The sequence below is a fragment of the Genypterus blacodes genome, unplaced genomic scaffold (assembly GCF_046128005.1).
Source record: "Genypterus blacodes isolate CSIRO-AG114 ecotype Tasmania unplaced genomic scaffold, CSIRO-AGI_Gbla_v1 ptg000039l_1, whole genome shotgun sequence".
Taxonomy (NCBI): domain Eukaryota; kingdom Metazoa; phylum Chordata; class Actinopteri; order Ophidiiformes; family Ophidiidae; genus Genypterus; species Genypterus blacodes.
This window is the reverse complement of record NW_027466852.1, coordinates 2,364,134-2,390,756: the sequence shown is the minus strand read 5'-3', so window position 1 is coordinate 2,390,756 and position 26,623 is coordinate 2,364,134. Positions and strand designations below refer to the sequence as shown.

The following is a 26,623-nucleotide window of genomic DNA, read 5'->3' as shown; positions in this document are numbered from 1 at the left end:
GCAGTTCCTCAAGAATAATTATTTTATTTTTTTATGTTTAATTAGAAAAAATAAAAAGCTTTTCTCAGCCACCTAAATAGCCCGCAGTCCTTTAGATGAGAAAGAGTTTTATTTGCTGTAGTTTTACTTTCTAATCATGTAGTGTAAAAACAAAGAGTGCCTACAGTTCACACTTAACACCATCTGTAATTGCATGTGATTTAGACATGAAGTATCGCTTCCTGTCATTTGATCCTATTAGGACGTACCTGTTAGGAAGATGAGAAGTGGGGAAGAACAGTGGAGATGTGCCCTACATCATAGGGAGTGAGGTGTGAGCTGTACCACAGTATTATCACCCTCTCTGCAGCCCGCTCATCAGTGTCACTGAGCAGATTGCTGCTGTCGTTCCGCGCGGCCCAGGAATTCATGTCAGGTGACAGCAAAAGAGAGGGGCGAGGGATGCGCTGTGGGGGTGCGCATACTGCATAATTGCATTGTCAAAAGACTGTGCTGCTGCAGCTCCCACAAGAGACGCGAGACCCTTTAAACCAAAGTGAAGGTGCACATTCAAATATCCATCAGTCTAATGATCAGACACCAACCTGTCCTCATGAGCTGGGTGCCTGTGGTAGTGATAAAGAGTCAAAGTTTTGAAACTAAAGGAATTATTCATGAAGGTGAAATAATTTACAAAAATCCCGTCTAGGAAATGGTCTAAAAATGTAAGTGTAAAATGTGTAAAGAGCAATTAAATTGTAAATGAATTGTAATTAAATTAATAGAATATTTACATTTACAAATACAAAGTACAAATTATATGTATTTTACAGGTACATGGCCATAAACAGCTCTCTTTCCTAATTACCCCATATTATCCAGTTTGAAAAATACACTTTCCCTATTAGCCTCTTTTAGCACCTTCCACCCTCCCACTGTAACTATAATGAAGAGCCATGCTGTGCCTGACCTGTCATCAGCCATGTTGTGAAACACACCCCACCCCCTATCTCACACGATCACACACATTAACAAATACACACTCATGTGCCCTCCCTACAGAGTGCCAGTGCAGAGGTCACGAGGCAGGTGGCAGCTAACAAAGCCCTGCGAGGCCAACTGCTGGAGAAGGACGACAAGCTCCGCCAGCTGCAGGAAAAGTGAGTCTGACGCATTTCTTCCTGTTAATTTTCTTCTCTTCCTGTTTCTTTCTGCATTGTAGCTCTCTAATTGATCTTTTTCACACTTTCCATTGTTCAGGGTTTCTCTACCTCTGTCTCCTCCCGCTCTACCTCTGTCCTCATGTTTGCACCTTCTCTGCCCTCCATCTGCAGTGTCTGATTCCACCATGTGGCAGCACTCTGCTGCAATCCAATAACACATGCTTCTCCTCTGCCTGAATTATGAGTGAAATTATGCATGTTTTCATGAGGATGTTAATAAAGACCAGTAAGAGAATTAGTGTGCATGCATGTGGGTGTATCATGTAGTGTGCTCTTACTAATGTGGGTAGCTAATGTACAATGCTGATCAAAGCAGTGTATTGATTGTTTGTGTGCCGCTGGAGGGAGCGTTTTGGCCCATGACACTAAAACCTACACATCGCTTGTGGGCCACATGTCCTAATGAGTTACATGGTTCTCAAACACACACTCTCACACGCACACACACACACACATACTGTATATGCAGACATATACATACATGTATATATACAGTAGATATATATGTGTGTGTGTGTGTGTGTGTGTGTGTAAGTGTGTATATATATATGTTACGTCTCAAGTCTTAGGAAATGGCACATATCAACCTTTGCATTGGACTCTCATCTTCGATGGTGAAAGGGGAAAAGAACATCTCCCTCTTTGTGTCTTGTCTCGTATTCTGTGTCCTTTTGCCTGCCATTCTCAATAATGCATCCAGGGCACGTGTACAATCACAGTGGGTATGTGTTTGTGTGTGTGACCAAAACACAGCGGATCACAGCCAGACAGAGTGAACATCCCTTAGCTGAGTTTCTGCGACAGCCTCATCCTCTCCTCAGGCTCTTGTCACACACTCGCTCACTCATGCACACACACATACACACAAGCACGCACACACGTAACTTGCCATCCCTCTACCACTCCATTTGCCTCCATGGAGGGACCCCTTCTCAGAATGAAAGACATGTCTAGACGTCTCTGAAATATACATCTCAGCACACACACAGGGAGCAAGGCTGCTTCGCCTTAAAGAAGAGAAGGAGAAAAAAAGAAATGAATTTCAAAGTACACCGGCATGTCCTCAGTCAATATCCGGCACTATGGCCCTGCCTTATTTATGAAGCTTCTTCTTTCATCTTTAGCCCTGTTGTCTATCACCACATAAAACATCCAGCCGCACTTCATTCTTAACAACACACACAGAAATGTGCACTCTCTCTCTCACACACACATAAATACACACAAAGACTTGAGACCACTGACTGTTATCATTACAATACACGCATGTTTGATGAACAATATTGCCAACAAGCACAGAACAAAGGGAACAAACGTGAGTGATCAGAATGTAGTCCGAGTGCTCTTTCTCTTTTTCCACCAACATTCATAAATAGAGATCACACACTTTGGCAGCAGCACCATGTATGATTTATTCTATTTTATCCTCTATTCTTTTTGGGGATACAGAAGAAGAGAACATCTAAAATAAATGCCGTCGATCTAATTGCCATTAGCATTGGGGCAAAGGGAGCTGCTGCTGCTCTTATTGCTGCTGTCCGTCTTTAAGTCAACAGCAGACAGCCATCTTAAAGGTTCAATATGGGTTTTCTCATTAATGGCCAAATCCATGGGGTAACCAACCAACGCTACTTCCCCCAAAGTCCCCAGGCTAGACTCTTCACTCATTTAATTTAATGTCACTCCAATAGGACAAGCTCACATTTATTTAGCCAGTCTGCCCTCAGGCGTTCATTCACCCAGGGAGACGGGGACATTTACTTACAAGAAAGCATTTGCTCTGGCATTGCGTCATCTGTTTATTTAAAACACACATTCCCAATGCACGTGGGAGCTCAGAGATCCTCTACATCTTAAAAAAAAAAAAAAGATGGCAAAACTTGTTTTAATTAACTGCATCCATATGATCTTTATTCTATTTGTTCCGGTTCCCCTGTGGTATAGAGAACCAGGAAAATGTCTCATATTTGTCTGTTATGAAAACGGAATAAAACATGCTAACACACTGAGCCCTTTTACAAGGCCTCAGTGTGGAATGGCTCTGTAGAGTTGTGGAATATTCAACATTTCAATATATCAGACGATCAAAATAGGAAGTGACACACGCTGCGTGTTTGCAGCATTGAAGACACTAGCAGCTTCCAATAAGGGACCTTCACTCGCTTAGTGGAAGTATGATCAGTACAACATACAAACAAACAACATTTAATCAAGCGTGTTCCCTTTATAATTGGTCCTCCTCAAACCATGTCCCCCAGCTGCTGTGTCTTTAAATATGGCTGGTTGCACTTCCCTGAAAATAATAAACATTTAAATACTTGATTACAGTCTTTCAAGCAGTGTCACTGCTGATTCAAAGTGCCGTTTATCAGAAAGGACTCCCCAGTCACACATAGTGCAGGCATTCCCCGCCAGAGCGCTTGTTCTAATATATGCCAGTTAGAATTATATATGCATCCTTATTTCACCCCCATCTACTTCCCCAAACAGCATGCCAGTGTATTTAGTTGTCATAATGAGCTGTCATGCCTGATGTACTGCATAGGGACACTGTGCCTACCAGCTCTGTGTGTGTGTGTGTATGTGTGAGTGTGTGAGAGTCTGACTGCAGCTCTATGTCTGTGTGTTTGTACCTTTGTAATTGTAGTATGTGCAAATGTGCCTGCGTCGGTATTATGTTGGGAAAAATACAAACTATTTGGACTGAGATTGATTTCTGCATTTTTTTTGCTCAAAAATGTAATGTGGTTTTCATTTGCTATACACACAGTAATATACAGTACAAACACACAAACAGCTTAAGGTGATGATTTAAAATAGAAAAACTGTTCTTGTTCTTGTCATGATTGAATACTATAAAATAGGCCAACGCAGTTACTGATGACTTCTCAAGGAAGATCTATTCATGTGGACCGTGATTGGATCAAAACTTCAAAAAGAGACTTTAGAAGAAGAATAGCAGAGATGGATGAATGGCAAGAACGTTTCTCTTCATTTAAAAGATCTTGTTAAATTCAAAAATTACTCTCTCTCTCTCTCTCTCTCTCTCTCTCTCGCTCTCTCTCTCTCTCTCTCTCTCTCTCTCTCTCTCTCTCAGTCGTGGGCGTTATCATGCCAGTAGCACAGAATGTAATGCTGAAGGATAGGAGGAAGTATCCAAATATTTAGAACTTTTAAAAATAACCCTTTCAGCTGAGTGATGCATGATACAATCTACACACCTACATCTACAACAAAATTGTTTTACAGAGAACGTGTGTTTTCAAATGCTCTGGTCAAAAAAATGTGTGTGTGTGTGTGATTTTTGTCTAGACTTAGTCACATAGAGCGAGATGTGAGCACGAAAAAGCAGCTTTTGGAAGACCAGCACACCAGGCTAAAGTTCCTTCAGGAGCTAGAGAAGAATCACTCTGGACAGTCGGAGGCGCTGGAGAAGAAGGTACACACATACACCTGACAGATGATATCATCAGATCAAGTCATCTAGTTACTTCAATACTCTCCTACAGCATAACAAAGAAACATATGGATGACCAAAGCAAAGGGAAATCGTTTCAGTTACAGCATTATTTATCTGCAGAGCGCATAGATTCTGTTTGTTTGAATGAAACTTGACTAAAACCACCACCACCACCACGTTCTAACACATCTTAATGCTTTCAGGTGAAGACTTTGTCAGAGGAGGCCAGTAACAGGAAGGCTTTTATCGAGTCTCTAAAAAGAAGACTCAGTGTGGCGACAACAGAGAAAAGCCAGCACCAAGCCTCCTGTAAGAAGCTGAAGGAGGATTTGGAGAAAAAGGTAGAAAACAGCCACTCTGTTGCTTCTCACCTTCATTAGACGTAGAGCATTGATATGTTGCATCAAAGTGCTGTATTATATATTTGTTTTGAATAAATGTTCTATGCCACAGAAGTATAGGCGTCAAGAAAAATGTTTAGGCCAGTCATTTTACACACGATCCATTTTTCCCCATCATGTTTTATAATACTTCAGCGCTATGTAATTAGTAAAAGCAAGGGTAAGTGTCAGTATTTGCAAACATTTAACTTTGTTGCATCCTAGCTGTGAAATTTTCATCTCATTCCCCCATTGTCTTCTTAAATTTAGAGGGTAATTAACTGAAACAAATGTGTTGCGGGCCTCTGCTTTTTTCCTGAAATACAGATGACCAGTATTGCTCGTTATGTCTCTATGCAGGAACAGCGTGTGCATACACTGCAGGTCCGCGTAGGGGCGAGCGAGCAGGCCTTGGCCGCACTGGAGCAGGCGGCCACTGAGCAAATGGAGGGCTTGACCCAACAGAGCTCCAAGGCCATAGACGTCGTACAGAGACGATTCAGTCAGGCACACTCCCAGTTGGAGCAGCTTCACACGTTCATCAAGGTACTGTACTGAATCAACAAATGAGTCCAGACTCATGCATACTCAACACACCTCACTTCGCTCAAAACTGATGTCCTTTGCATAGTTTTTATTTATTTTATACCTGAATTCCTTTACATTTAGTCATTTAGCATACGCTTTTATCCAAAGTGACATACATATCGACACATGCATAATATTCTCACTAAAGGGGACTTCTGAGGCTTTTTGTTTAAATGAAAAATATATTTTAAACATTAGATCAGGCCATTTTGGAGCAGAACAGATAAATTACATACTTGAAACATAAGCAAATACAAATTCTTAACCATTTAATTGTAAATATACAGTAATCCTATCAGTCAGACTTTCTGTTCTAAAAGCAAAAGGAAATATTAGACACATATAACAATGATAACTTTCAGCATTACCTTCTTTGAACCTGTAAAGTTACCGTACTGGCTTTTTACCCTCTTAACTTTGACTCCTTATCCTACTCGTCTTTTTTCTCCAATCTTGTTTTTTTTTTGGGGAAAAATAATGAAATTATTTTCGAGGAGCAATAACAGTCTTTTTTTAAGTCATGCAACATTGGTCATTGAAATTGTTTAAAATGAATCAATAAACAGAAATGGACAGAACTGAATGAACAGAAATGGAACTGTGCACCTGTGCGTGTGTGAATGTGTGCATATGAGTCAGTAGGAACGTGCATGTGGATGCTGTATGTCCGTCTGTACGTGGTGTTTCTGGCAGACACAGATTAAGACTGTCCATCAGCTGCTGAGCTGGAACCTGCCTCTCAAAGTGGAAAGGGCTTGGCAGAGAGAGATAGTGTTGGCAGCGCATTTGCACACACACACACATAAATCAAATCGCAGATCATGGACACAGTTAAGCGTTAGTTCGCCGTCACACGAGCATCAAACTGCATGACCGTCTTGCATTTAAACGTGATACATTTTATTCTTATACCTTATGTGTACCTGCATCACATGTGAAAGCACATATTTACAGATGCCGCCGAAACCATTCACGCTTGTAGCAGTCTTCTCCTCCATTCCCATAACCTTAGCCTGGTGGGGCCATTGTGTTGTTGTTGAGGATTCACATCATTGTTTGTCTCCCCCTGGCTCCTGTGATCCCCTATAAGAACACCAAGCCCTTTGATTGGACTGTCTGACGTCCGGAGGAGATTTACTCTTGTCATGTATTGATCAGGACCGGAGGGCTGTGAGTGTGTGTGTGTGTGTGTGTGTGTGTGTGTGTGTTGTGAGGAAGTGTCTCTGTGTGTCTTTATGAGCTTGTGTTTTTTTGTTCTTCGTGCCTGCATGTGTGTTTGTGCGTGTAGAATATTTTTTATTGTGTGCCAGTAAACCCTGTTGGCCCCTGCACATGCCCCAGGCCATAAGCACCGGTGTTGAACTGCTAAACAGTGGCCCTGCACGGAGTGACTGTTCCACAACACACACACACACACAAGGCACAGTTAGTAAACTCTATATTGCTGCTCATCATTGTCCTTAAAAATACAGGATTGTGCTCTGTTACTTTTGTATTTGAGTAAACTGTGCTGTCTTAAAGTCATGATTTAACAACGTTCTGTCCGTTCAGTACCTGAATAATCTCACAATATTCAAGATTTCCTAATCCTGAAATGCTCTTTATCTTTTTTCGTTGTTTTTTTCTGCATTTGGCCCATTGTGGCGATGTGAGCAGAGGTTCAAGGGTAGCTAGTTATTAAAAGGGAGGTCTTTTAGCTCATTTGATCCCCTTCTACATGCCCTAATCCTTGTCCTGTCTAAATTGGCCCTCTGGCTGCAGTGATGGTGGTTCTGGACTAAGAGCTTTTGACACACGTGAACAAACACAGATCTGTACGCACGTACACAAACACAGAGAATGTCTTTGATGGCTGTATTTGAATACAGCCATCAAAGGGAGATAGGTTTGCATGTGTGCGTGCGCCCTTTGTGTCCCGCAGGCCTGAGAATGAGTGATGAATTCACACCTTAATCTCTTTCGGGATTATTCCACGCGCAGGGTTTAGGTCAATTGAATGTAACCCTTGACTAGTGACAGTGAATATCTATTAGGCTGTAAATAAAACAATAGGATCTCTGACTTAGTGTTACTGAGTTAATGAGCTGTGTATTCCTTCAGGGTAAACACGGTGCTTAGATCACAAAAATCAAAAACGACCAAAGCTGCCTCCTTTTATCAGGATTTTTCAGTGATTTCGACTCTTTTTATTTAATCTCTGCTTCCCCTGCTTATTTCTCTCCAACATGATTCTTCTGCTGTGTTACCAAGTTTACTAATTTAACTTATATTTTCCAGCAGTATAGGCTTGATGATATTCACTTTCAACAATTTCTACCAAATACTACAGAACAAAAAACAGCATGTAATCTGCCACTAGTTAAATTATGTAGGCGTTTATATCTTTATTACTTATTTATTTAGATTATATAATGGAAACTTCTTGGTTTCCATCTGTTTTGAGTCTCTATCTGAACTCTTAACAGTCCACATGCTAGCTGACTTCTCGCTCAGCGTTCTTCTGTTAGAACCACCACTGCTTTTGTAAACTACACCTGGTCCACCTGTGTGAAATTAAGGGAGAGAAATTGAGATGTTTGCCGCTATTCACCATTGTCCGTGTGTGATTACTCTCATTACTCTAATGCACCAGAGTGGTTCCGTGTGTGTGTGTGTGTGTGTGTGTGCGTATGTTTGTGTGTGTATGCGTACGCCTATATGCCTCATTTGTTTGGTTATATTGTGTACCGTAGGAAGGGTAAGCTGTACTTTGTTTTTATTTTATTTATTTTATTTATTTTGTTTTTGTGTACTGTGAGTTCTTCTGTCTCTAGCTATCCCTCATCTGACCATCTATTCCAAGGTCAGCTTTTCAGCAGGCTTACAAGGGAATGATACGAAAGATTATTGCCTCGATCAATAAGCTCAAAATGAAGCAAAGGGGAGTTTACTTTATTGACTTTCTCGTGTACAGTGGCAGTTTTAACATTTAATTGTCTCCCTGTATTTAGAGCAAACTCCCATTTAGTGCCCGACAACTGTGCCATCCCCGGCCTGCCTCATCTTGCCATTCACTCGGGCACCATTTGAAACAGCCCCTCATAGCTTAATTATTAACAGTGTTATGCTGCCCTGTTGTACTGCGAGACATTCAGAAAGCAAATAAATAAATGAATGGCTGTATTTTCAGTATCTCTGTCTGTCTCTCTCTAATGCATGATTCTCTGTCAATTCTGTGGAGATTTTAGCAAAACTTTGATATCAAAGCTGTGTTCCCTCAGCTTTCAATCGACAGGGCATCAAACCCTCAGGTCCACATTCCTACAAGGGAGCGTGAGGTGAAACCGAAGAGAATCTTAGAGTGTCAAACTCAATATTCCTCCATAATGTACTGGGCCGCTCAGGCGCATGCTTGATCAATTTCATTTATTCATCTGCCAGGCAGAGCTTTCCTTCTTGTTTTTTCTGCGTCCATTTCATCATCCTTTTCTTTTTTATTGCCTCTTCTCCCTCCCTCTTCAGGCTCTTGCTGGTGAAATGCTCATAGACATTCAAGAGGTCAAGCATCAGTTGACTAAGAGGAGGAGGTTGAGGCAGGCCAGTGCAGGGGCAGCAAAGGGCAGCCTCTCAGCTAAATCCATGATCAAAGCCAAGGCCATCGCTGCCTCTATCCTCAATATGTCTGAGTATGATCTGGCAGACATAATGGATCCGGACCAGGTAAGACCAAGGGACACTGGGTCAACATTTCATACACACGCTAACTTGAGGATCAATGCAAAGTCTTGATTAGACTAAGAGCAGTTAACTTACCTCTGATAGATTTTCCATACAGTAAAGGGGCTTTCACTCAGTGATAGCACCAAAGTAATGGGAAAGATATTATCAATATCGACTTGTTGATTTGGTCTTCTTCGTCAGTTTATAATTTTCGAAATGAATGGTAAGAAGCCAGCATGGGCTATCCACTGGGAACTGATAGATTACTTCACATCAGTGTAAAAGGGAGGAAAATGAGTACTAACATTAGGCGTCCTATTCTTGGTACAGTTTACCTATATTCTTCCTTTCTGGAAATCTATACTCTTGTCGATCTTCCTTTAATGATGGGTAGAAAACGTGTGTCACTGTGTAAATTGTGATTGTGTACCACACACCAAAGAATGGGCAAATAACTTAGTAAGTTGTATAGCAGTGGAGAAGGATAAAGCTCCATGTTTTGAAGCCAGTCTTCTTTATCCAGACAAGATCAAAAACCTGTCAACACCACAACACCTGTCAGGTTGATATAACATTTAAAGTGGCACAAGTTGAGTAAGTACAACTCTTTCTTTCCAGATGAAAGCAATTGTTGGACTGGAATTTTTTTTTGCTATTTACTGTTGTCTGCTTCCAAATGTCTGAAGTTCACACTTTTCCAACTTGGTGGACCCTTTCCCGACCATACATCATACCGAGTTGTGTCATCAATTAAAAACCCTATGTTACAATCAACCTCCCATCCCCAGGGACTTCCTCCCATCCATCACAAGATGAGAGAAGGTACACGAGGCACTTACTCACACTTGAAACCAATTTTAGCCCTTTACAGCCCAGCTCCACCCAGGAGATGACAGGACACTGTTTCTTACTTGACAAAAAGTCGCCCTTCATTGGAGCTGAAACCTGTGTGGGTAGAATCGCTCTCTTCTCCTCACCACTTGTTTCCTCTGTCACGGTAATGGTGGTTAATGGCAAACTACTTGGTGTGCTGACATAGGATGTGCATTTGCATCCTGTTGTGTTAATTGCATATTCTTAGATCACCGTATTGTTGGGAGTGTTGGGTCCCCTGTGAAATTGCTATATGTGTCACAGAGAGGTTAAGAGGTTTGGTGTAAGCAGTATGATTGTGAAATGGATCCCTGGGGAAATGGTTTAGGTTTGTGCATCAAGGTGAAAGTGCACTTTATAATCAGCCACAATCTGCTATGAAAATGATTTCCAAAGTTGAAATTTTAAATTGTCTTACGAAACAGAAATTTCCCCATGTCCTTCATGTTGTGATTTCTCTCAGCCCCTCGCTCGTATTCAAGGAATTTGCACAGTTATTGTAGATTTCTGTTTGTGTTTGTTTGTTTGTTTTCTTTGGACACGAGGACATGACATTAAATTCAAAAGGTCCCAGCAGTCCTCCACAATTCCCAACACATAGCCAGTTTATTTATATATTCACTTGGTTGTGCAGTACCAGTCTGCTGAATGAGAACTCAGACTCGGTGGGATTGCTTTCATCAGTTTTACTTTTAAATGAGAACACTCTTTTCCCCACATGGTTTCTTTTCCTGACTTTGGTAGATTTTCCTGTCATCACAATTTGAGGAATTTGTGGCATTGTGTGGAATGAGATCTTGTTTTTTAACATCGATGAATTTTAGAAATGCAGGCATTTCAGAATGTTCAAAAGAATTCTTTTTTTCAAACTTAACAGAATTGAGAACAGACGTCAGCATGCCACACACATGCCATAATTGAAAAGGCAAAGTATGTTTTTCTTTGTGAACATTAAGGCTTACTTGTTTTCTGGAGATATTTTACTGCACAGAAATATGATCTTATGATCATGATTGTGCAGCTGATTGTCATGGTAAAAAACAATCACATTTTTAGTTAATTTTATTATTATAATAGAGATGTGGAAACCAGATGTACAGAGATGCAGACAAGAGAGTCATTTAAATGTGCTAAAACCTACCTACCACACACTTACTCTTGTACAAGCACACACCCGATGCTGTGGGCTGTTGTTTGCGTATCTCCATTCCATAGCGTGCCACAGAGGACCGGAGAGGGTGGGCCAGCTTCAGGCTCCCTGGGCAACTTCTGGAGTTAATGATTCAGATGTAATAAGGCCATAATTGCCAGACCAGTTTGTTTTGTACCTAATGATAGACAGAGGGTCAGTGCATTGTTATGTGTCTGCCAAGGGGGACAAGCACACACACTCTTTCACACACACACACACAGTTCACCCCTGTGGGAGGATCGAAGGTAATAGTGACCACAATGATCCTCCCCCCCATCTCACCCTCTCTCATTCAAACACACACACACACTATTTAAGCAGCAGTCACTAATTAGGCAGACGTTGAAATTTGCCTAGTAGCCTTATTGCTCTCACCAAGGATCACACATAGAAGATACTCTCTCTCTCTCTCTCTCTCTCGCTCTCTCTCTCTCTCTCTCTCTCCCTTTCTCTCTCTCTCTTTTTCTCCCCCTCTATGTCCCCGTGAGGCAGTACCACATGCTCGTCACATCAACACCTGGGGTTCAAAGTGGAGAGGCACCACATTAGTGCAGCAGTGTACATGGCCAAGTAGTCACTGTTCGTCCTGTTCATTAGCAGTAACAAGGCTACTTCTCTGTAAGGTCTTTATACATGAGTAGCATGCACACACATATACTGGCTTACCCTGCCACTGAGTCTCCAGAGAGGTTCTTCAAGGTCCTGGCTGGTATGTTGCTAAAATTCTGCCCTCAAGCATTCGACGCGCGAGGGCCAAGGCTGTGATACAATGGCCAGAAGAAACGGCTTCTCTCATCGAGGAAATGTGATCCAGCATGCCTCGCAGTGAAATGAACCTTGTCACTATTTATTTATTTAGTTACATTTACGATGACCCAGCCACACTGTGGTTTTACATCAGCATAGGTTTTTTTTTTTCCTGCCTCCATCATGGCATTCAGATGTATGTATTTGCTGTTGTGTTTGCAGGAGTCAGAGGCCGGTTCAGAGGGCTCCGGAGACCAGGAGTGGCTGGAACACCTAAACCGCATTCTCCAACAGAAGGTCAGGCTCACCCATCGGCAATAATGATCACACACAATGTACATTCCTGCTCACTGTCAAACCCTTGTGCACGCTATTAGTAGCCTCCTTTTAGATAATAAATCATTTACCAATAGCACTTTACTTGTAGTTCTGTGGAGTGGGATTGTAACGAAAAAGAAGTTTTGCTGTTTTAGAGGGAGAGAACAACATTTTCCATGTATGTGTTGGCCAAGATGAGAGTTTGAAGGTGCATGCGAAACATTTATGCTGACTGGTTTTGAAGCTGATTCAACCTGTGATGGCAAAGGAGATCAGGAAGCGAGGTACAAACAAACAAAAGATGAGGTACCATAGCGATCCCTCTTTCAAGACAGATCATAAAAGAGGCCGGCGACAGGCTTTTATGAATGAGGGGATCATAGCCTGGTGTTGCTGTCTGCCCTTACCAATACACAGTGGTTATAAAACACAAACTGTGTTTTATGAATTCCCCACGGCATGTTTTCACCTTTGCAGGGTTGTAGATAAACTGTCTTGTCAATGACAGTGCAGAAGGGTGTGGGTGCCATTTAGATCCATATAAATGAGGAGGAATTTAAATGTTTCCAGCAGCGTGTCCAGCTCCAGTCTTTGAAAAAACAATTATGCAAAAGATAAAAAAACAAAGAGAAGCAGCTACATACTTATGCAGTGTGTGTCTTTGTGTGTGCAGCCACTCATCTGTGAGTGCTCTACTGGAGCTTTACTCGAGTGCTGTCAATGTCTGCTCACTCTGATATGTGTATGATTGAGAGTGTAGAGTGTGTATGTGTGTCTTGTCTGTGTTCCTGTCAGCGGCTGCCGGAGGCACTCATCCGTCGCCTCCGCACGACGACACACCCGACACTGTTCTCTTGTTCCCCAGATCTCCTTCTGACCTTTCCACCTTCCTTCTCCTCCCACACTAACACATGCACGCACACACACAAACAGACACTTGCACGCACGCACACACACATCGCACGAGCACTGAATCCATGTTTTTTCCTTCGAGCTGGACAGCTCTCAGTCCCTGTTCTCTGTCTCTCTGCCATCCTCCACTGTCCCGCATATCTCTCTCTCTCTCTCTCTCTCTCTCTCTCTCTCTCTCTCTCTCTCTCTCTCTCTCTCTCTCTCTCTCTCGCTCTCTCTCTCTCACTGGCTCAGACCCCGAGGCAGCTTGTTAGTGGGGAACTAAATATTGATTTGGCGGGCCTGTCGATGCCGGGAGAATGAGCTAGTGTCCACCAGAGACCTCGGCACCGGCAGCCTGCTATCGACGTTTTCCGTGGGCAGAACAGGGGGGTGTAGCTGATGCTGGTGTGAGGAGAAGAGGAGGAGAAGAGCGGAGTATGACAAGGCTGAGACTCGCCCCCGGTTCCCTGTGGGGACCACTGCAGTCACCCCCCCTCACCCGACCAGACTTTTTCTATCCCCTTTCAAGTTCGTCTTGTTCTGTTTTATATTTATTTATTTCAAATTTTCCTCCATTCTCTGTCTCTTGGCCTCATCTTCTTCTCTGATTTAAAAAAAATATACCTCTGTATCAAGGTTCAACAAGCTTCTTCGTTTTGCCTCCATGTCTTTGTCTTTTTCGTCTCTTTTCTTGTCTGTCTAAACTCCTTTAGTTTTCACACAGAATCTCTTTTGTATGTCATATGTCAAGAGAGGATGAGGCACTAGGAAGACGTGTAAACATGTACGTTGGTGAAGCTCGATGTATCTCCTAATGTAGCGACCACAAAGTTAAGGTTCTTGTGCTACACGCGTCCACTGATGCTGAAAGCCAGCATGTTCTTACAAAGGGAATCCACATCGACAGTGGCTTCTCTACTCTCTGTCACAGCTTGTGAAAGACTCACCAAGCAGAACATGTTTGAAGTGGAATAGCCATAGCCTGTCACCCTGGCTGTGACACTAATAACACACTCCCCTAATAGTGATATGATCTTCCCCCCTAGATATACACACACACATTTCTTCAAATAAAAGGCTCCAGACAGAAATAGACCGAGTTAAAGGGGAGAGGAGAGAGATCTGTGTCCTTAACTGGCTGGCTGTCACAGAAAGGGGATGTGGATGTGTCCCTGTGTGTGTCTTTGTACATAGTGTTTGTCTGGTTATGTGTACAATATTGGTGTGTGCATGTGCTCACTCACGACAGCCTCATCTTGTCACTGTCAGTGCCTAATGGAGCTGCCAGTGGGACAGCACTTTATTATCTCAGTGGCACTGTCAATAGCACAGCCATCACTCACTCTGTGTGTCAGTGTGTTAGCGAAACAGAGAAGGAGTGTGTGCTGTGTGTGTCTTTCTGCGGGGGCCAGTATGGTTGGCCATCACTGTCATGCCGCCCGCATGTCAACATAACAAGGATGAGAGACATCCACAGCACATTGGCAAACAAAAGTAGAAAAAAAGAGAGGAAATTGTTTTTTTGTCATCATCTGTATGAGACGACAAACCAATTGAGCCAAAAGTGTGTGTGTATGTGCGTGTTGAATTACTGCTGTCTCCGTGCCATACAAGTGTCTATCTACAGCAGGGCTTTGGCATAGATTTCCGGAACCCCCTCCCCACTGCCCCACATGTCCACTCAAAACCAAATGAAACATTGCATTCATTTCCTTGTCTCTCACCTCCACTGGTGAGTTAATGAAATCAAACCCTATGCCTCTCAGTAGAGAGCCACCATAAGCAGCACTACATAGTCAAGACCCAGGGACAGGGCTATCTAATAATCATGAGCAGGCCAGGGGGGTGTACTGTATGGCTCCACCGCAACCCACCATGAATAAGGCCAGCAGTGAAGATGGAGTGTCCGTGTGGGCCATGGGGTCCAGGCACCGGCCCGGGGAAGCATTGATTTAATTGCCTTTGGTTTATTTGTGGAGTCCTAATTATTGACTGGAGGTAGAATTTAATGGGCCAAGTCTTTATGAAGACAGGGAAATGACTGGTTTCTGCTGCTGGCCAATAATGAACAGGAGGAGCATGTGCAAGCATGCGCGTGCACACACACACACACACGTAAACACACACACGTTCCCTCCAGATCATTTTTCAGACTCATTTTGTACACAGGCGTACCTATCTCAACCCTCATGACAGCACAATAACATTTAAAAAGTCATTGACTGTGTTGATTTCTTTATGAGAGGACAGTGGTTTGGTTTACTAGTATGGGGTGGCGCTGAGGGTCTGCTAATATTTACCTCACAATCACACCCCAGGGAGGCGTACAGGCATCACTTCTTATCTGCCTCCAAACTATAACAAGCAGGTGAACATTACAGTAGTGGAGGCAAGCCAAAGCAGCATCAAACATGGTTACGGATGAACCCCAGGCCTCAAATACTCACTAGTTTTTGCTGCAGTTCATGTTTGGGACAGTAAATGGCTTTTGTCTAAAGTTGAATAACAGACATTGCTGATGTTCCAGCTCTTTGAGGCTTCTGGCCTTATTTGCACTTGCATAAGGATTTATATGATTAACCCTCCGAATTCAATATATCAAAGGCTTGGATTTTTACAGTGCTAGCATTCTGAGAAAGTTTTTTTTGTTGTTGTTGGTGCCGGCAGGGTAAGGAGTAGTGTGTTGTGTGGCTCATTATGCCTCTGTAATGACAAGGAACAGCGCTGAGTCCCATACTTCCCTCAGAAGGAAAGTGACTCTAATTAAGTCTCATTTAATGATTGCGCTAATTAAATCAGCCACTGTTTTTTGTCTCTGTGTGTTTGTACGTGTGTTGAGGGGACTTGAGCTGAGCCTTTGTACTGTAAATATGTCACTGGAACTGCGGCGGGGACTAAGAAGGGGCCGTCCCTAGGGGAGATGGATGTTAACGTTGTTGTTAATACCAAACCACACTGTGACTTAAACTCTATGTTTAATTTGGGTTTCACATAAATAGAAACCTATATAGCATGCTGGTGCCGTTCCACAGCCATGAATCAGTTAATGGTATTAACTGTATATAGTCCGGCAAGCTACAGCATAAACACTGTAATTCATGTGGCCAAATCTTTTTGAATAAGGCCTCCAAAGTAATCTTTCTCTTATTATTCTTAAGCTGTAATGTTGTTGACGCTCAGCTTGGTTTTTAGGTTTCATCCATAGGCAGTTCTTTGGAGCACAGTAGGCCGTCCCTCTTGAAGTTTTCACAGAAAGAGAATTGATGATTATAGTGGAACATTTTCTCACTGAATAGATGCCTGCGCTGCTGCAGATTTGTTTCCCTTATGTCATTGAACAGCACAGGAAATTACTAATTTTATCGCTTTTTATGTATGCCACTTTACTGCAAGCATAGCTACTGTTTGTCTTAACTACAGCCCAGTACGTGATCTCGGTCACTGAGCCATACTGTTGAGCACGGATATGTTCTTGATTACTGAATCCTGCCTAAAGGTTGCCTCTCTTTTGTATGGATATCACCTTTCTATATTTATACCACAAACACGTCTGAATCACCTCATTTCCACACCTAATGAGTAGGAACCTGAAACAAAGACCTGGTGCTTTCCTGTGTTTAATCTAGGGTGTATTTAGGTCAGATCCCTAACAAATGCATGTTGCACATCTCAACTGATGTTTCCAAACAACGTATCAAGAAAAGGAGAGATTTTTAATTACAGTATTTGTGGCCCCAAGTGTCCAATTCCCTTTCATATCAGTCTCTAGTGGCTTAAAGGGAAGAAAAGAGAGGGATCTGCTCCACTGCAGGGGTAGGTAATTACGAAGGAGAGAAAGAAAAGGCTCATCGGTGCTTTTCTTACCTGAGCCCCTCTTTGCAAATGTGACATATTCATTATCAGAGATAATCAAATGCAAGACTTTTCGGTGTAGTGCCTTTGTGCTTTAAAAAAAATCTACTTATCATGTTGTTGTTGTTATTATTCCCCATTTGATAAAATTGATTTTCAAACAAAAGTAAGAGGATCAAAGATCAAAGAGCTGTTTTTTTTCCCTCCTGTGATTAAAAGTAGTGTAACTATGTCTCCCTTACCTTGAACAGGGGTCTGAACTGGAGACAGCTTTACCTATTTGAGCATGTGAAACATATCTTCACAGTGAAAATGCTCCCGTCATACGCGCTGGGTCATAAAATGTACTTTTTCTCTTATTTTTCAAGTGTAGTATAGTTACACACGAAAGCACACATGCACGCACGCACATACCTAATCTATAATGGTATACTACATGTATCTACACACATAATATAGGTTTTCTACCCACAATCAAGCGCAACAGCGTCATGTGATTGTTTGAGTTGCTTGTTTGTGTGCTTTGTAGAACCCAAATGTTGCTTTTATAGATGAGTATTGTTGATAATGGGGTAAAACAGTGGCCAACAGTGAAAACTTTGACTTGCTGAGTGTAGAGTATAAGTTAGAAACGTAGATGATCTGTTAGGCTCTCTGATTTTCTCCCCTCTTTGAGATACTTTCTGTGAATAACATTCTTAGAGGCAGTTACTACACATGGTTTATTAAATATGTACTAGAGTTAAGGCAACGACTGCTTATCTGCCCTGGCTTGCAAAAAGACAAGATACGGTGTTTTTAGTCATTCATACCATGATGTAAAATGTTAAGGTAAACAAAGCATCATGAGCAGACTATTGAAATGTGTTTCATCACAGGCTCTACAACCACTGGCAAATTTGGTCCTAACTGGTTCTGAGGGAGAAGACAAAAAGGATAGAATGATCGATCTGTTAAGAAAAAAAATACGGTGTGTCTAATGCCACTGCCAGACAATGGTCACAGGAGTGCAGCAACTTTGAGCTGCTCCTCGCCTTAAGGTGCGCCCCAGGCCATAGAATAGCAATGTCATTTAATTGGCTCATAAAAACACTTTTTGCTTGCAGCCCCACTCCTACACATACACACACACACACACACACACACACAGGCTCACTCTCTCTTGTCAGTGTCGGTAGCATTACACAAGTTCACTACTAGAACACGTTTGTGAAATCATACCTAGACAAAAGGTCTGATCTGCAGGGCCTGTTGAATAGTAATGGCTGTGACTGAGTCAGCATGGCTTAATGTGAGCTATTTTAGTGTTGCCCAAGGGGACAGGCACTCCTGCAAAACAGAGGTTGTGTTGCTTAGAGCTGGTGCTGCCTTGCTCAGCCAAAGGGGACAGGGGCCCAGCTAAATCAAGTGTAGCCTAGCATTAGTGCCAGTTCCTAACACTGCCTTAAGCAGCCCAGGGGAGCCAGCAGAGCAGCTGTATCACAGCTTAGCTCAAACCGTCCTGCGGGGTGTAGGTCCCACCAAAGGTGGCGCTTAGATGAAAGGGAATGATAGTCCTCCCGGTCCCATTTGTGAGTCTGTGTGTGAGTGCTTGTTTGCTTATGCATGCTTGTGCCTGAATCTGAGAAATGCTGATCGCAAACCACACAGAGACAAATCAGAAGAGGAATCTTATCAGACCTAATAGATCATTTATCAGTTAATCCTGATTAAGCCAGGCCTCTGCACATTTGTTGCACATAGGTTTTTTGCTTTTTCTCTTAGACAACTTGAATCTATAGATGTGTTTTAGTTGTAAAGGTAAGGCTTATCTAGAACATGTTTACCTGTCAGTGTTGTTTACCCCTGTTCCCATATCGGTTCTTTTAATGATCTGGTCGCCCACTTTGCTGTGCTGTTCAGCTCTGTGTGGCTGTGTCTTTATTTTACTAAGTTTGTTTGCTTAGTTAGTGGCTTTAATTGCAATTAGCGGATTAGAATATTGTGTGTATATTTCCGTGCACATACATTGTGTGTGTGTGTGTGTGTGTGTGTATACAGTATGTGCGTGTGTGAGAGAGATAGAATTCTCCACAGAGGACACAGGCAGAGGAAGATGTCTCAGCAGTTACTTGAGTGTAGTAGTTCTCTGAGGAATAGCACAGTGCGTTTGATGCAGCCAGTGCTGCTGGGACTGACTCCCACGACACACACACACACTGGTCCCAGCACACAGGGCCGTGTCTGCCCGGCTCCTGTTGCCTTTAATGAGAAGAGGTGCCAAGGGGCTAGGAGGGGACTGTGTGTGTGTGTGTGTGTGTGTGTGTGTGTGTGTGATATAGGCTTATTTCAAACATGTTGTCAATGTGTTCCATGTTTATCACTTAACCAAAATTAAACAGAGTTGATTTTTGTTTTTAAATTCCATTTTTAAGAAATAATAATACAGATATGTCGAGATGATTTAATTACCGTTTGGTTACTGTTTTCCGTTTTGGCCAGTCAGCTTCTCATCTCCCTACACGTGACTCGGGAATAATTTGCTTCTGGAGCTTATTTAAAAGAAACTTCACGCTGTAGCTGAAGTGAATATTTATAGGTGATATAATATGTAAGCCTGCCTTTGATCAGCTGCCATAATGGCCAGGAAGTCCTTGTGGCGGGAAAACAAAATTAGCGGGACATCTGAAGGGAAAGCCCAGCCGCCATTGTGTTCTTTTCACCTCTCCACCTAAACAATTAGAACACACAATTACACGGAGTAAGATCTAGCTGGATTGATCTGAACCCTGCACCAAACTACATTCACGGAAAGAAGTTTAGTGTGGTCATTGGGTGTCGAACTGCTGTGCAAAGTATAGCTTGTCTACAGATAAGACATAAAAATGACAATCCTGTACAACAGATAAATACTGGATATATTAGAGATAGGTTTACTCAAAAGAAATGCATTAGCTTGAGAAACTTGTGCGCTGTGGTCTGTTTTGTGATTGCTTTAACATTCAACACGGATGTTCCTTCAAAAGTTTTACCATCCTCAGGGTTTTGTTGTTTCAGCCCAAAAATGGCAAATCTAGTCAAGTGAAGTTGCCAGGTGTCAAAAAAAACAAAACTTTTTTTCTTTAATAGTTGTGCATCTGTGTGTTTTCCTCATTTCCTCTCCTTTCCTTTCTCACTGCCCCCCCACCCCCCGCCCCCCTCCATCCTTCCCCCCTCCCCCTCCCCCTGCAGATCCCCTCTGCCAGCCAGCTAATGGAGGCTGTGCGCGTGAAGATGAAGGAGAGGAAAGTGCTGACAGAAGAGCTGGCCACGCTCGCAACACCAGTCAGCGAAAACGCCTGACTCCCTGGGCTGAGGCTGGGAAAACTGTCATCCTCTTCCTCCCCCTCCCTCCCTCCTCCTCTGCCTCCCCCTGGTTCCCGCTCAGTGGGAGCCGGACTGAGCCAAGCTGAGCCGGGGCAGCGCAGAACCAATATTTGCGAGAAAAGCGCTGTCGACTCACTCTGCACCACTGGCCCGACGCACCAGCCTGCCTTTTGTAAATGAGCCCTCGACATCTGTGTTAGCGCTCGGTGCTCTATGTCTGTCAGACTGGGGCCCTTTAGCACCGAGCTAATTTACAGTGCAGCCACTCTCATCGCAGACCTGGGGTGATAAGGCAAGTGCTTACGCTAATGTTTAAGTTAGACGCGGTTGCTTTTCCTTGTCTTGTTTCCCCCCCCCCCTTCCCTTCTTTTCCTAACTTCTCCAGGATCTCAAGGACCTCAGGGTGCAGGGACCTGACATTGAAATGCCAAGTCGGCACTTTGGCAAAGTCAAAAGTTCAGCTTAGGGCCAAATTTGCTCCATAAGAGGTTAGATCCATTAATCAGTCCTGATACGCTGCTGTCTGATACATTTTCACTGATCAAACATTGCAAGTATTTATTACTGAATAAATGTGAGTGTGTATGCGTGTGTGTGTGTGTGTGTGTGTGTGTGTGTGTGTGTGTGTGTGTGTGTGTGTGTGTGTGTGTGTGTGTTTCGGGTCATGCTTCTGTAATTAATCCTCATTGCATTTGTTTTTTTATAAGGTAGCTAATAATTTCGCTTTGAGGCTAATTATCAATGACTTTTCAAATAAATGTTGTAAGTAAAATACACCTCACGTTTTTGTTTTTATGTTCTTGAGCGTCACTGTTGCCTATGGCGCCATATGTAATCGCTCTCTTGGTGCTGTGGTTCATTTCAGCGGTTCAGAGGACAAACAGCGAGCGTGCGATGGAGACTGACGATGCTCTGGTGGACAGCGGGGTTCTCGCACTTCTGTCATGATTGACAGCAGACTGTTGGCATGGTTCCTGTCTGTAACAAGTGACCCCTGCTGTTGACATCATTAACAAGGGTCCACATGAGCATACACACACACACACACACACATACACACGCGCACACAGACCACAGCACAGAATAGCGGTGTGTGATTGCTTTCATCCTTGACACAGCTACCTCCAACCCTTTTTATCTGTTTCTCTGTTCCTCTCTCTCTTTTATTATTAATTTTGAATATCAAACCATGATCCCGCTCTCCTGTCCTTGAGTTGGCATCCTACACCAGAGACCACACACTCCTCCCTTCAAACCTCTTTTTTTCCCCCCTTTCGTTACCTCCTCTAGCTTTTGTTTTCCTCTATACCACTTTCCTCTTTTCTTTTTTTTCTTCTTTTTTGTAATGTATAATTAACACTGCTATGAAGATTCCTCCGTTCAGGAATTAAAAAGAAATAATTCCACTTTTTAATCCCCCCTCCCTCACTGCTCAAATATATGCTAATGATGTCGTTTTCCTTTATCTTTTTATAATAAAGGATTAGGCCAGGACTGTCTCTAGCTGCAACTCAGGGACCAATTTAGCTGGGATCCAGGAGAGACAAACCCTGGTGGTTAATTACCATTCATTAACATAGTTTGCATCTTTTCTTCTTCTCCAATACCCAGGAGCCGACTATTGTCAATATTTGTCCCATATAAATTTCGGCACTTTTTTTTCCCCTAGTCACTGGCCTCCAGCGTAATGCGGCTAATGACAAACATTAATAACTCAGAGAAATCCGGTGGCGCGGTGGGTATAGAAGAACAGAGCATTGGTGCCACGCAAATTAGCTCGGAGCCCCCACCCCTCGCTGTCTCTTTCTCTCTCTCTCTCTCTCTCTCTCTCTCCCCCCCTCTGTCTCTCGCTCTTCTTTTTTGTGCGCGTAATGCATAGTCAACATGTTTGCTTGCTGAGCCCCGCCATCCGGCCTCGGCTGACGCTCTCGTGCTATTTCTGTGACATATTCAAATGCGGGCCCCCTCCGCCGCTCCTCCCCTGGGTTTAATTAACCTGGCCTTGCCTCTGACACTCCCTCAGTGAAGACGTTAAAACGATCCCGAACACACCCTTCAAACAACCGCCCCCCTGACACACGCAAGCACACACACGCACACACACCCATGTCTCGTGTTGGGCGCTGTGTATGATTCATCTCTTTTTTTTTTCTGTGCAGGAATGGAGTGCCATCCCCTCCTTTTTCACTCTCTCCTTGTCTACCACCCTTCTTCTTTTGTACAACTCTCATTAAGAGAAGCTTCCTCTGGGATTTACTTTGATCAGTAGTTCCAAACGCAAAGTTTTCCTCTTCCCTTTCTATTCCTTCCAACACAATCGGCTCTGTGTCATTTTTCTGCTCAGTCTGCATCTCTTTCTCTCGCCGGGCCTTTAAATCCGTGTTTTGCCGGGGTTACTCTCTTTCCAGTGGGTCCTGCTCGGGCAAAGGAGGTCAGGGTTGATTTTGGAGTTGATTGATGATTATCTCACGCAGCTTCATATACAGTATCTGCATGTCTCCCAAGACTTCTCTCTGTGTGAGTCCATGCCATTAGGGTGAGAAGATGCGTAGCCACAGCACAAAGTGGGGAATGTCTCTACCTGATTCACAAAGTCCCTGCAAATCAACTCAGCCGGCCTCTTGTGATTTCCCTCTGCTGTTCTGACACAGTTTCACACCCCATCTAGTGCTGCCAAAACGCTAGCGTGCTTTGATATCACACACACACACAGACGCTTGGCACCGTCTTAACACATTTGGCTGCATGTCACAAGTACCTTTAAGATAAGGTACTTGTGACATGCGTGCAGCACAATGTGTTTTTGTCAAATGTATAATGCAGCATGTTGGAGAAAAAAAAGTGCTTTGATCCAGAGAGTAAAGGTTCAGTATCATTGTAAACCATAGCTACATACAAGTTAGAGTTTCCCCTGACAATGCTGATATATTTCAGTCAGCATGGCCTGATGAGGATGATGATGATTAGAACTTGTAGCTCTCTGGCTTTTGAACAGGATCGATGGAAAGTGTCCGTCTTATTAAAATCAAATGTCACATTTGTTTTGGGTGGGGTGGAACAAACAAAATCCATCGCTCTCCTGCTTTGTGTACAAACCTCACTGATCTCCACTTGAACAAGTCCGTTATCCTCCTATGCAGAGCTCCAGACATGAAACGGTAGCAGATTATGGGTGGATGCTGTCCTCCGTGGGAAGCTAGGGAGCAGATGAAACGGCCAGCCACTCAGGGGACTGAAGCTGTGTTTTGATGCTTGTGTGATAAAGCAGAGGCATAGCGCAGCAGGAAGGTGTGCTGCGGAAAAATACACACATCTGTAGGTGCGCTTGTGAACACAGTATGTCGATCTTTTATCTATATCTTGACTTGAATCTCTTTTTGGATATCGTTCTACCTCTCACCTGTTTCTTCTCTCAGTTGTAACCGAGCAGTTCCCGCACCTTCACTGTTCTTTAACACACACACACACACACACACACATTTCCCAACGGACTGTCCTAAGCCTTGTTCATGGCAGCTGTCTCTCTAAAGCCATGACCTGAGCTCCGGAGAGGAGGAGATTGAGAAAAAGAGAGAGAGAGGTTGATCTCATATCCAATCCACCTTCTCTTGTACACTGTGGTAGGAAAGCTTGAGTCCTCAGTGTCCAAAAGTTGACTGATGTCTAATTTGAAATGTTACTAAAAATGATGTAAAATGATCTATAAGGCAGCATTCTGTGTTTTCTGTTGGATATCATCACATTGGTCTGAGGTCACCTTGTAGCACCTCTCCACCTTGACTGACTTTTGCAGGTATTCATTAGCAGCCTGGTTGAATTTTAGACGGCATGAGGGGGCTGGCAGATTACCCCCTGTAAAGTAGCACACCTCAGGTAATCGCAATAATGAATTCAAGCCTTCCCCCCATGCACATGCCTTATTCCTTTCTCCCTTTTCTCCCTTTTCTTCCACAGAGGTGGATGGGTGCAAGAATTGCCAAACAACAAAGAAGTGTTTGTTTGCATAGTATTAGCCCTGCCCGCTCGCACACAGTGGTGGGGGCCTGACTGCAGGACTGACTGGAGGCTTCCCATGAACACAGGTGGAGCAGGGCGAGCATCACTGGGACCAATTAGAGCAGAGCACAGGTACATTAGCATGTTTGAGTGGAGTGGTGCAGCATGGGGATTGGTCGGCCTAATGAAACACACACACACTCGCACGCAACCACTGTCCGATGTGTGTCTGTTATGTCTCCAGTGACATAATTGACATATGTGTAACAAATGACCACTAGTCTGCTGTCACAGCCAAGCTTGTGATTTTTTTTTCCATCTGCACCTGAACTTCTCCTCTCAGATACAATTGTAGCATTATTTACTTTTGTGTCCTTTTCACGTTTAACATGACCACCTACTGATGATTTTAGATTAACAAAAGTGGCTAAAACATCTCAGTGATGTCCCTTTCTTGTAAGTTGTTGCCTCACTGTTGGCCAAAAACGTGATTAAAATGCACTCCGGCAAAATCTTAATTTTGAAATCTCACGTCGTGTTAAAAGATCCCTGCTGATATGGAATATCTGCCCACCTCTCTCATCAACACAACCTAAGGATCATTATGTGGATCAAGTGAGCCGATCCAGTGTCAGCAGGAAGAATATATGGAAAGTGTTTTGAAATATTGACATGAGTAGTTCAGCGGTAGAAAGAAGCCTTGAAGACGACCTCCATCACTGAGGGCCTCTTAGTGGAAGTATTACAGAGGTTGTGAACCTATTGGGTTACTTTGGTTTTTAACACATTTCTAACTACATTATGCATTACACCAGGCACAACATGCCTGAATAACTTATAGGAGGTGGAGTTAAAAACCGTGAGTACATTGAGTACATTACAGCAGAAACACCAGTGTTGAAGTGCCCCATTGTTTATAGCCTGGGATATGGGGGGATGCTCTGAACTTGTAGAGCTGGAACCTGTTTGTCATATGATGTTGTCATACCATACAGTATGTGGTGGGGGGTTTTGAGATTCCCATTAGATTAAAAAAATCTCCCTGCCGCATCTTTGGCAGAAGTGTGCAAAGTTAGAAAGAAAAATTATGGCAAACAATTATCTGAGTAAGAGCTTTCTGTGCGGAGCTCAGAACTTATCGTTCATCATTCATAATGAGAGGGGGGGGAAGCATAACTGTTTTACTTCTGCCCACTTTCATCCTGTCAGTGTCGGGATCAAACAAGCTTCTCTAACCATTAAGCCACCCTTGTGCTGTACGGTAACTACAAGAGTAACAAATGTGCCAAGAGTAAAAACCTTTCAGTCCAACTTTCAGCCGCTGTAGAGGACAGAAATGAACCAGAGGCGAGTGTAATAAAGTTCTTGACCTCACATTTCACTCCAACTCATCCTCCATCTGCCTGCACCGTACAGGTGAGATTTATTGTCCTGTGAAATAGGACAAATGGACGCTCACCTCAGGCTACACATGCACATACGGATCACTGAGCCGTGGGACGGAGCACTTCATCAGAGCTGTCCACCGAGGCTAGAGAGCAGGAAAACTGTGAAAAGAACTGCACACAGGTCACTGACAACTGCTTTGATGTATCACACTCACAGCCAATAAGATCTCTTCAGACAAAACTCTATCAGTTTGTGATCTTATAGAGCGCAGTGTAGTTGTAATAAATATTTCATCTTCCCTATAGCATAATAGATAAACCCTTTGATTGTAGTTTTCACAGTGGAGCTGATGTGATTGGCTTTGATATGCTTCAGTGTATATGTACTGACTAGAGTCATATGCGTGTGGGCGGGGGGGGGGGGGGGGGGATGGAAAATTGCAAGGCAATTTTCCATGCTGCACCACTGCCCACCACTAGATGGAAGCAAAGCCACGCAGATTGTGATGGATTTGTTGGGCCCTCTGGAGTTATAACAGCACAGAGGATTAATAAACTTTTATAAGGAACAGAGAGTCCGGCCAACATCACGTTTTACAGCCTCTCACATCATATTTATAGAGGTTTCTGATCTTGACACACTCTGGGGTTAGATCTTTATTTTGAAATCCTGGCCCTTGGATTCCTCT

The 26,623-nt window shown here is 43.2% G+C and overlaps 1 protein-coding gene across 2 annotated transcripts in view; it reads left to right on the top strand.

Annotated features, from left to right (window-relative positions):
• cntln (centlein, centrosomal protein) overlaps nt 1-20,954 on the top strand; it is a 73,050-nt gene extending 52,096 nt beyond the window's left edge. For both annotated transcript variants that reach the window (XM_076148203.1, XM_076148202.1), the window contains exons 21-27: nt 1,042-1,139; nt 4,515-4,641; nt 4,866-5,003; nt 5,403-5,588; nt 9,132-9,329; nt 12,364-12,438; nt 20,416-20,954. In XM_076148203.1, coding sequence (XP_076004318.1) covers nt 1,042-1,139; nt 4,515-4,641; nt 4,866-5,003; nt 5,403-5,588; nt 9,132-9,329; nt 12,364-12,438; nt 20,416-20,526 — 933 coding nt within the window. In that variant the 3' untranslated portion in view covers nt 20,527-20,954. The remainder of the gene's footprint in view (nt 1-1,041; nt 1,140-4,514; nt 4,642-4,865; nt 5,004-5,402; nt 5,589-9,131; nt 9,330-12,363; nt 12,439-20,415) is intronic.
• The last annotated feature ends 5,669 nt before the right edge of the window (nt 20,955-26,623 follow it).